Genomic DNA, 11,981 nt, shown 5'->3' with positions numbered 1-11,981 from the left:
AAATAAATTACATAGGTCATAGGCGCAGTCAATTTTGCGCAAATTACGCAATATGTTTGGAATCTATAGGCCAGTGGTTCTCAAACTTTCTCATGTAAAGGACCCTCAAATTGACACTTATTAGCCAGCGGACCCCCCATTTGAAAAGATATGCCAGGGACCCCCATAAGAGAAGATCTTTTACGGCTCTAGTAGAGATGACCAATTATATTTTCAAGGACCCCGCAGTTTGACATGCATTAGGCTTCGGACCCCCATTTAATGCCATTTATATGTATCCGAGAGCCCAATCGTAAAATCAATATTAATTAAACTCTGAGAGTGTAGGCTACAAATGTTTGTAGCCTACACTCTCTGAGTTACAGACCCATAAGCGTCCATTTCGTTCCTAACTATCATTTAGCTGGGGACCCCCTGGTCCCACTTTAAAAACCAATGGGCCCCATAAATGGGCTAAGTTGACTGAAGTTAAATAAGTGTTGTAGTTGCAATGCTTACAGAAGAGACAACCACCTACACAGTAAATCCTGTGTTCATTTAACTCTGAGCATTTTACACTCTTGAGTTCCAAATGGATAAAGGCTGTGCTGTCTAATATACCCAGTACTGACTTTATGCACTTTATGTATAAGCACATTTTCCCCATAGCTACCCGCGGGCTAAATAAGTGTCAATTTGGGGGTTCTTGACATGAAAAAGTTGGGGAACCACTGAGCCACCAGTGCCCACCACACGCAGGACGCATCCATCCTACCTCTTTTGTTTCGCCTCCAGCGATGCGACGGCGCCTGACAGTTGCTGTACTCCATACAGTTCAATACGATGAGGGCGAATGAGAACAGCCGAAACTGCATCTGGACGACTTATGATCTGTTGTTCCGACTCGAATAAAAAAAAGTGCCAGCGGGGGCTTTGGGATGGATTCTCCGGTTCAGCGTCCTCCAGCTTCTTGCTTGATCCCGATGTGTCAAACATCAAACGAGAGGCGATATAGTATCACACCGCCGATTAGAATCATTTTCTGAAGCGCGCTGGTCCTTAAGTCACAAGTGGGACCCTTTGAGTGCTGCGGAAAACAACGACAAAAAGGAGGGTTATGATGACAGTTTTAACAAGATCAACATCAACACCTACCCAAAATAATGGCAAAAATAAACGAGATTACATGCACTGTTCTGTGTACGTGTTTAATGTTCTGTAACAATAGCAGAAGTGTTATTAAGGCAATGCACTCGGCTCACATGCACATTTTACGCTCTCAAAAGCATGATACCCAAAAAAAAGAAAAAAAAGAAAAAAAGAAAAAAAAGAGCAAACCACGCGTAATGGTCTCAAGATGCTCCGTGTTCCATGCAATGCAACGGCATCATACCTGCATTAAATAGGAGTAGATCCGCTTCGGTCAACTTTTTAGGTTCCCTCTGAGTGTAAGAAGTGCGGGTTGGGAACATACAGCATCCCTTCTAGTGTGAAAACTTATTCTTCAGAGGAGAACAGAGGTCCGAGCAGAGGAACAACAAGAAGGGGGGGTTTCTTCCTCTCTCTCTCTCTCTTTCTCTCTCTCTCTCTCTCACGCGTTGATCAGTGAACGCTTCTTATTCCATTTACCTGGAGTGTTTTCCTGACGTGTCCAGTCGAACAGTGTAGTGGTAAACTTGTTTAATGTAATAGCGTGTGTACTTTGAGGAGATGGAGTAGGAGGGAGAGAACGAGAGCCCGTCAGATCTCCTGTGCTGGACTGTGTGCATGCATGTGTCTGTCTGTCTGTGCGCGCTGCTGGCTGCTGCTGCTGCTGTGCAGAGACAGTGTGGTAGCAGGGAGACCAACTGGTCCTGATGCTTTGCTTCTTCTTTCTCATATAGCTGCTAACGCCGTGCGTGTGTGCGTCTGTCACGTGGAGGGTTCTCCATCGGTGGCGCTGCTCGCAAGAAGAAGTACTCCCCTTGGCCAGAGGAGAGTGGGCTGTTTTTTCCCTCCTTTACTTATGATTGTGATTGTGAAGATGACATTTCTCCCCACAGGTTGAGAACCACTGGTAGACTACACATCTGCAGTAGACCAGCACTGGAATAGTTTTTGTTTGTTAATTTAACTCAGAGTCTGTGTGTGTATACAGATGGAAGCAAAACTGCTTCCTTTTTTGTATTCTTTAGAAAATGGTTAGATCTTAAATCAAGAGTAGGCCTATTTAAGATCTTATAGAGTTAAATCAACCCAACTACACAACTACCGATTTTACTGTGCACTTGGAGGGGAGTTCAGTGACCAAAGACTGGTTATTGCATATCGTAATAATAAGTATCAGTTTTCCCCATTTTTGTTCATGATTCGCAGATTGAATAATTAAAGGTTGGCCAAGAAGCACATATCTGCATAATGTGAGTAATGAGGTGGGCCTTTTATTGTACATCTTTGGACTTGGCCCCATGCACCAAAATTAGTGGTCTAATTGTTGGGGAGGCTGTAATTGTGGTGAAAGGATATATATTATTCAATTATTTACGATTCTCAAGGCCGAAGACTACGTGCTGACCTGCGTGACACCATATAAACATGGACAACTGAGGCTGTTCAGTGGTCTTTACTATTGGGCCTAAAACCAAAAACCTGTTTGATAATGATCCTCATTAGAAACCCCCTTCTCATTTACTGACACTGAGATTGCAGGAACCAAAGCAGGGTTAGACCCAGCCTACCTTGAGGGAAAGTCATGGGGTTTGGCATCCATCCACTCCACAATGATATCCAACATTTGGCTGTAGGTCAACTCTGCAAATCGCCTAGGGGGAATACTTACGAGCAAATAAAAAAAAATGCATGGATTAAATGTGTCAGCGATGTTAAGAAAGGGGAAAGTCTGCGATGCGTGAACGAAACAACGAGGTTACTATATTTTGACTATTTTGGGAACATTTCCGGACCACAATCATCATAGTCAGCAAATGCTGCCATGTCCTGATTGTAATAGCACTTGTAAATGCTCTACCCATTTCAACCACTAGGTGTGGCACTTAATCTTTTATTTATTCTGGGAAATTATCTTTTTATGTGGATGGGATATTTCAAGGCTTTTGTGTGCCCGTTTCTAACTCTGTAGCCTATATACAGTCGCCTGACAATCACATAATAATTGCATGTACTGTACATTCAGCCCATCTCACGTCCTGAAAATTTCAGATCAAGAAACATGAAAACAGAAAATTGTATTTTAGATGACAGAAGTTGTGAAATATCATAGTGCCGGTAGGTCTAGATAGGTAAACCCACAGAGGCCTTCCATATTCCCTAAACACATTTTTATTTAGTCACACATTTCATTAACAATTTTTTTTTAACACTGGTCTTTACTTGGGACACTAGAGAAAGGGAGACTTCTACCCTCAAGCAATAAAACACACATACACAGACACACATACAATGCAAGTTTCCATTTCATCACTGGAACTGCTCGCAAAACCCTTTTTGTGGGGGGAAAACCTCTAACAATATGTAAAAAAAGAACCATGGATGTTTCCTTGCCAAAACCGATAGTGACCTTTCTCCTGACTTTGTTTATTTATTTATTCAGAGTGCAGTGACAGACATTGTGGTTGGGAGGACTGTTAACCACAGGCCTGGTGTTGGTCTGGACGTCTCTCTAAAACAACATCTAAGAGTGCACTGGTAAGGTGAATGCGATAATTTAAGCCTAGAGGACTTTTATTTTCATGTGTCATTGGGGGGGGGGGGGGGAGTGTACCGGTAAACCAATCACTTTGTTCACTTCATCTTTCTCTTTCTCTCTTCCCCCTCCTCCATCTTGACCAGCAGCCCTTTGCAGTCCACGGGAGTCGAGGTGACGTCAGCTTTTGAATGGTCTGGCTCCGAGCCCCGGGTGCCATAGCAGCAAGGATGGGAGCTGCTCTCCTTCCCTCGACAAAGACACAGAGCGGTCAACCTGGCAGCCCTTGACGAAGACGCTTGGTCCTCGCTGGCGATGGTCATGTCAGCACTGACAATCCAAAAGATGTTCAATGTGAGCATGAGGAGGTTAGGGTTAAGCCATATTTATACTTCATCATATGACCATGTCCTATGTATAAACTAGGATTTAAGCAGACAGAGCGCATTAAATGACTAGCTATCGAGTAGGAAGAGAAGGGGAATGAAAAGCTGGGGCTGTAAGCTGTTGTGATAGAGAGAGGAAGGGGAGCGAGAAGCAAGTTGTGAGCGAGCAGAAAGTAGAGAACAGGGGGAGCAGGACATTAAAATGATTGTGTCCGTCTGGCTAATGGTTCTTTATGGCTCCCTCATGTCCTCAGATGGGAAGGATGACTGGCAGAGAGTATGACCACTAGTAACTGTACATCACCTCCGCTTGCCCCCTTCATCTCACATCCCACTCAGTGAGACTGCCCGCTACGGTGAATCTACCACCAAAACACCATAAAACCGACAGACTAAACACCCATTCATCATTACAGCGCATACATGGGCCGCATCGCACAGAACAGTCTTAGCCGTCCCACTCAGTGACTCAATACACACATTAAAACTTCATCAAGTATTACCAATACAAAAAAGCCTGACCACTGAAACCCAAACCGCCATTTGTAATGTCCAGAAATAAGGCAATCATGGGTGAAAATGGTTTTAGGTCTTTCTTTTTTATTGAATCAGTAAAAAAGTACTCTGCTTCTTGGGGGGCAAGTGGGAAACAAAACAGGATGTAGCAGCATGGAGAACTGGGACGAAAAGAAAAATCTCTATCCGTCTTCTATGTGCTTCTAAAATCCAGCTTCTTGACCTGCCCAGTTAGGAGTCTGAAACATAAAGATGAAGAAAACATCAACATATAAGGAGTTCGTTTTGATCATCAAGAATGATCGATACAAACACTTTGTTGTTAATTGTGAGAGAAAAATCCGTAAAAGAAACAAGATACACGTGCAAGCATTTAACATGACGTTTTCCTTCTTGTAGATGTATAACGTTGTTTGTGCGTGTGTGTGTTCCATCGTTACACAAGGGGTGGTTGTGAGAGTTGACAGGGACCCTCAGCAGCCTACCCAGATGGCAGGCAGTAAATGCACTCTATATGTAAGTGATTTGTAGCCCCGAGGACAGCAGGATGTAATGGTGCTCTGTGAGTTGTTTGCAGCCTCTTTTGTCTAATTACAAAAAACTCCTTAATGAAGGGGGGCGGGGGGCTAAGCTTTTTACAGGACAGGGTTATAGCAGCTCTCCCGCTGCAGATATTCAAACAATAAGGAGGATGGTAATTGCGCAGATCAAACGATACCCTCTCTAGAGCTGCGCAGTTAAAAAGTGAACATTTAATGTGCACGTTGTAATTCCACGGCCTTGGCCCTTGCGTGTGTAGACTGAAGGACAGTGAGGTGGGGGGCTAATGCATCAATCCGCTTTTACTGACATGCCTCTCTTTACCAACTTCAAGGAGCTGAGGGCAGGTTGGGAGGGCTAGGTCAGAGGATGTGTGATTATGACATTCTGGGTAGTTGTAGTAGTTTCAACGGCCTAACATGCCACTCATCCGCGCAAGGTCAACATCAAAACACACGCACTGGGATGACAGCATCCACAGCCAAACATCTGCGGGAGCTCCTAAGTGCAGGGAACTCCAGGGCTTTGAGTAATGTTCACCAAGAGCCAGTTTGAGTGTGAGTCCACCTTATTTACGTTGCAGATCTGAGTCACAGAGCTTGGGCCTAGTTTTACGGCTGCATTGGAATCTACCTTGTCATTAGGCCTTTGAAGGGCAATGGAAGGATGAAAGCGTTAGCTCTGTTAAACTTGCTCTTACTGGTTTATTTCGTGTAAAGAGAGCTTTTGTTGATGGTTGTTCATCAACATTCTTGGGCCCCGCTCTCCCGAGCTGATCATTTGAGAGGCTTTGAACTGCTCTGTGCTCATGTCGCCCTTCCAGCCATGTGATCAGTCAAGGAAGGGTTGGTGGCCTCTGGCTAAGGACGAGGGTTCACCTATAGGTTTGCTGTGCAGGTGCGTCATGCTCACCTCGTTCCTGTTGCTGTGGGCTTGTTTCTTCTCAATGTTCATGGCCAACATTTGGCTACGGAACGAGAGGCTCTTGGTCTTCTCAATCACCTGCTGGTACGGCGACACAGCGTTGTTCCCCATAACCACATGACCCTAGGAACACAAGAGGGTGGCAACAGACACACGGTCAGGACAAATAAGCCTATCACATTTGGTCTTGCAAGACACACCCTAAAAAAAAAAAAAAAGAAGAAGCCATGAACACCAAAACAGTGGTGGAATAGGTCGCATTCACATCATCTACTGTACTGTAGATAATTCTATGTCATTCCAGCGGAGTTGGGGTATGATTTGCTGATTACAGAGAGCCTGTGCTGTGATGCTTATTCCAAAACATGCAAGACCAACTCTGAGCTGGGGACCTCAAGAGGTGGGTTACAACGTCCTCATAATATACCCTTCAATTACAAAAAAATCAGGACATAAATAAAGGTACATTTTAGTCATATTCCCTCAACGGTCACGCCTAACAGTATGTGGAAGCAACGGTCCCCAGTTTGAAGAAAGAAAGGGGGGTGGGGGAATCTTTGATTAATCAATCAAGTCCTGGACTGATTGATTGAGGAGGCAGACAGGGGGCGTCTTACCAGCTTGGAGTCTATCTTGGCATCTAGCCTGGCGTTGCGGATAAGGTTGACGATCCATCTCTCTGCCTCCTCGGGCGTCATGTTCAGCTTGTCTGCCAGCATGCTGTGGAAGGGAGGCAGACACACATGATCAGGTAGGAAGACACAGAAGCGGTAGTGGGGGTTTATCTACAGTAGGCGCAAGGCGGTGTCAGGGCAGATCCCCCGAACATGCAATATGGGTTTGTGTTTACTGCTTGTTTAGACAACACATTCTCAGGAGCTGTTTCAGTACTAAGTTTAGAGGATAATGGTGTGTTGGGTTCAAGAATGCATTGCTTGGTTAAGAAATGGGCCTATGTGGGCTTACAAATATCCTACGCAGTACTCTTCAGTGTTAATTCTGCCCAAAAGTGCGTAAAACAAAATATGTGGCTGAATGTACTAACTCCATAACTTTATACTAGACATCAACATGATGAATGTTGAACATTATGTGTTGTAGCCAATTAAGTGACAACGTAATTAAATGAGCAGCTGCTATTAAAGTGACAATGTTAATGAGCCAGTGACAGTGACTTGTACTTGGGGCAGAAGGGTGTATAACATGAAACAGAGAAAATGCCAGCAGACAGACAACACCTCCATGGGTTTGACAGGAAGGGGAGCATGGGTACCCAAACGTTTTCCGCTCCAGACCCAAAAGAGAAATAGCCACTCTACAAACTAACACACATGCTGCGAAGCGAAAACTGGCATATCTTCCGTTTTACCTACTTTGGAAAATATGTGAGAAATCTTTTGGAATTTTGGAAGATTTTAGATTTTAATCTATTATACTGTATGTAGGAAAGGTAAAAAAAAACTTAAATATATCTATGATCCATAAGAAACATGTCCATGACCCAATATTTGTGAAACACTTGATTTAGAGACTCCTGAAGCCAACTCAATTAAGAGGCAGTGGAACTCCCCCCTTGTTCCCAGTCTGTTCTCCTTCCTCTTTGATCGCCCCCTCTCTCTCTCTCCTGGACATACCCGCTTCTCTCCACCTGGTCCCTACAGTCGTGTGTGACACACCAGCCCAGGACCAGCTACTGTCCCTCAAAATGAAAGCCAGGTTGCAGCCTGTGCCGCTGTTTGATACAGCAGGACGTGGATGTGTCACAACAGAGGAAGGGAGGTGGGGGGTGCTGGCCGCTACTCTTTGATCCAAAGAGTGCAGCTGGCCTCCCTTGTGGCTTTCAAAATAACTAGACCCCCTTGATACCGCCATCTAGACCCCCTCCCCACGTTTCCTGCCCCCCCCCCCCCCAATTTCATATAAGGGGCCTATAAATATCCCTGCCCCCTCTGCCCGCCACACTGCCCACAATTACTATAGCTACCCTACTCCTCATCTCAAAGGAAAGACACCTAACACGCACGCACGCACGCACACACACACACACACACACACACACACACACACACACACACACACACACACACACACACACACACACACACACACACACACACACACACACACACACACACACACACACACACACACACACACACACACACACACACACTCCACCTTTGAACAAACCTTATTAACACACATGCTTGGAAAATAGGTTACTAATTTGAGTGCAAGCGGCCTGAGTGTACTTACTATGTGTGTGTATGTGTGCGCAAAATAACAGGGGTTATGAGGTCTGTATAAAAACAATTTACCCCACTAATTATCACTTCCTGGTCCATTAATCACATTTTGCGAGTCTCATTGGGTGAAACAGACCAGTGAGTAAGCTAGAACCTGGCCAGACCAAACCACTTCTCACGCTATGGGTCCACACACAGACGCATCCCACAACCGCTAATGCCAGCGGGACGATTTGAACCGTCGCTCCAAGACCCGGACTTCTTTAAGACCTACTTCCTTGTAAATGCCCCCTTGAAAGTAATCTCATTTACGATAATGTTTGCCTTACCTCAAGGCTCGAACAGAAGAAAAAAGAAAATCATCCAAACCCACTGGGTTTCTTTTTTTTTTTTTCAATTGTAGCAAAAACCACATACAGGAGGGGGCTGAAATGACATCAGTGTCTGGAAGGGTCGTTAAGACATCAACAACAAATAAATAGCATTACCTCAGCATAATAGACAAAATAGAGTGTGGTCTCCCAATGACAGTGCATGATCTATCAGCACTTTCACCACAGAAAAGAGATGGAGGAGGTGGACAGCAGGACAGAAAAACACCAGTTAGGCACTGATTCATGTGAACCTCAACAGCCCAGAGGAGTAAAGAAGCATGGAGGGAGGCTGATCAACCTGCCACTCAGAGAGACGTGATTCGACCCGCTAAGCTCCGCCGGACGGACAATTATGCGTAGGCTCTGCAAAACCTGTGGAAAATGATGCTTGGCAAAGAAATCGTTCTTATGGATCATTATTTGGGACCTAACAAGCGTGGAAAGTGTCGGCTGTCAAGTGACGTGAGTTGGGATCGTGATGGCTAACACATGTCTGCCATCACAAAGTGACACCGTTAACACCAGAGAGGCCAATGCAGGGCCTCCTGTCAGAATGGGGCAGCGTTTTGTGGTAGAAGCCTGTATGCCTGATGGCTGCCCATGCATTGCAAATGGTTCATTGAGGGATAATCGCAGTGCATATTCACAGCCAAAGCCAATTTGTTAAAGGTAATCTGAGGATGGCTGTACACAATAATCCGTCACAACCTTGCTCGCCAGTAGAAAAACTGTGAAAAACCGTAAGGAAAACAGTACCGGTAAATCTCTAAAACGATTGTCAAGTCTAGCCTACTTCTGACGCATTCACACTTATTACTGAGGATTCAAATAATAAAAGGGCAAAAACAAAGAAGTGTTGTTTTGGTTTCAGCTTATCCCGGTGATTAAGTGATTTCTGCACAGGGGTGTTGGGTATTTTGTTTGGCAATTTTGTAAAGTGGGGGCACATGTCAGTCCAAGCCCCAGTGAGATATGAACATCAAAACAAACACAATCGAGTTCACCCGTCAAAGAGTTCATCAACCCCTTAACCACTCCTAACGTAATCTATCCAGCATAGTGCAGGACTACAGAGAACCCCCAAAAGGCTCTGGGGGCTAGCCTGCAGCAGCCAAAGATCTCTAATCTAATTTATAAAGGGAAAATCAGGCCATGCTTTCCTCATAGGAAGGGCATTTGTGTTTCAGAGAGGGGCAGCCTTTATCTTGCAGTCTTTCTGAGGCAGGTCCTTCTCAACAAGCCCTACATAGACCCTGGAGAGAAAATAAGAGCAAGTTGCAGGGGGAGAGAAGGGTAAGCAATGTGAGGAGATGTGAGAGGGGCAAGAGAGAGTGCCGGACTTACACAACCCAAACTATTGACATCCTTTGGCCCTTAAGCCAAGCAGACAGCTTCCATGACTGGTTTTGTTTTACACAACCATGCCCCTGTTCCTTGGGGGAGAGGGGATCACTTTCATTTCGACCCCTTACTCACTCTGGCTCCTGAGCTTTCGACTTCAGGCTACAGGACTCCTCTGTGTCTCAATACCAACCTCACACTAAGGTAGAAGGGTCAGACGTAGGGGTATAAATGGGTTAGAGAGGAGAAGGAGGAGGAGGGAAGGGGTCCTTCTTAAAAGAGTAGCCCCCTTCTTAACATGGCTGGGCTAAAACGAATGCATTGTTAAACACTACCATATGATAGCATTTGGAGATTCCAAGCCATTTGGAGCAGCCCCGCTTTCAGCTTGGGGTAAAATTGATTTTTCGGGAAAACCGAAATGACCGTGTGGTCTTTCTAATGACTCAATTGTGAGGTGGAAAGATTCTCCATTTTAGGTCCAAATACACAACACTGGCTAGATCCGTCCAACTGCCAGTGAACAAAATACAATTGGGCAATGGGAAAAGACTGTCCACTCACACCATTTCTAGCCTAGCAAGGGCTAAACAGCCGTCTCTGGCACTTACTTAAAACGTCAAAGAACAAGTGTGCCATTTGAGGTCGATGAAGGGCCTTGCGAGCAACAAATCAATGTTAGAAAGGATTTATCCCAGTAAATCACACAATAAAAACTAAATTAAAGAGGAAATACACACACTGGGACATTCAAAAAGTCTAGACAAAAGGATGTGTGTGTGCAATTATGAGTGCAAGCTTGAATCACAGGGTCACATTTTCACTGCCTACAGTAAGTTTTACATAAGCCTAGTTACTGCATAAAATAACTAAATTACGCCAAATTCTGGTCTACTTTTGTGTCCCATGCCATGGGCAAAAAGCGAGCAAATATCTGTGAAAGTATCACGGCCAGCAGGCTGTAAAAATGGCCTCATTAAAAACAGGCATCAAATTCATTCGGGCCCATGCTTGGGTGCAAAGGGCTCCTGGGTAGAGGACTAATGACTTTGAATTTGGGCGTTTGTCAAAAATAGACACATTCTGTCATAACACCGAAAATAAACAGGGAAATCCCTGACACTGACCACAACGTGTTCTCCTGCTGTAGAAACCTCAACAAAGAAACCTGAAAATACTGGGAAAAAAAGTGAAAAGTAGAAAAATCACCGTTCAACTTCCTATTTCGATGTTACCACTAACCTTTGTGGTCTTTAACAAGTAAATGGATCCAATTGCAGTAAGACTGCCAAAAAGAGCCAGGACTCCTAATCAATTCCAGACAATCTGCAACTGGAGATTTCGACAGAGCCCGATCATGTTCCATGGTTCAACCTTGACTACAGACCTCCACAGCTCTATATAACAGTCAATGCAATCATTTTCGTGTCAAGAGAAGTAATTCATTCCCTCTTTCCACTGAGCATCATATGTTCAGGGTAGCATATTTGAAATGCAAGCCTGCCTTCAGTGTTTGAACATACAAAATATGCCTGAGGGGCAATATAATGCGAATATGGCTTTCTCAATGCGTAGGGCCATTTGTACTCTACAACAGTGAGGTAATCATGATTAAACAAGACACCTACTTATGTACGAGTTAACATGATATCGGAGATCTAAGGCATGGTATAGGAAAATCCAGGCATGCAAACACAGAGGCTAATAGTCAGGAAGGGTGGATGCTCTGAAAACACATCTTTATATTTGTCATTTTCTAAAATTTATGTAAAGAGGCAGCCCAATCATATAATCTCTCTTAATTGCATACAATTACTATAATCTCTTTTTTCCCCTCTAATGCTCACTATAATTAGCATTGACTAAATTTCTTGGTTTTGGTGGACGTCCAAGGTTAATTTATTTTTCATGTCACAACACTGTGTTTTGAACTCGGGTCAGTAGAGCCCCTTCAGAACCCCCTGACCCAATACAACCCAGAGGAAAAATGTCA

The 11,981-nt window shown here is 44.4% G+C and overlaps 1 protein-coding gene across 2 annotated transcripts in view; it reads right to left on the bottom strand.

Annotated features, from left to right (window-relative positions):
* Positions 1-4,655: 4,655 nt before the first annotated feature.
* eif3ea (eukaryotic translation initiation factor 3, subunit E, a) overlaps positions 4,656-11,981 on the bottom strand; it is a 51,658-nt gene continuing 44,332 nt past the window's right edge. For both annotated transcript variants that reach the window (XM_080748022.1, XM_080748023.1), the window contains 3 exons: positions 6,645-6,747; positions 6,016-6,150; positions 4,656-4,802 (listed from right to left, as the gene is read on the bottom strand). In XM_080748022.1, the coding sequence (XP_080604148.1) occupies positions 4,767-4,802; positions 6,016-6,150; positions 6,645-6,747 (274 nt within the window). In that variant the 3' untranslated portion in view covers positions 4,656-4,766. The remainder of the gene's footprint in view (positions 4,803-6,015; positions 6,151-6,644; positions 6,748-11,981) is intronic.

The sequence above is a fragment of the Nannobrachium achirus genome (genome assembly GCF_963921795.1).
Source record: "Nannobrachium achirus genome assembly, chromosome: 2".
In the NCBI taxonomy this organism is placed as follows: Eukaryota; Metazoa; Chordata; class Actinopteri; order Myctophiformes; family Myctophidae; genus Nannobrachium; species Nannobrachium achirus.
This window is presented reverse-complemented; position numbering and strand designations above follow the sequence as displayed.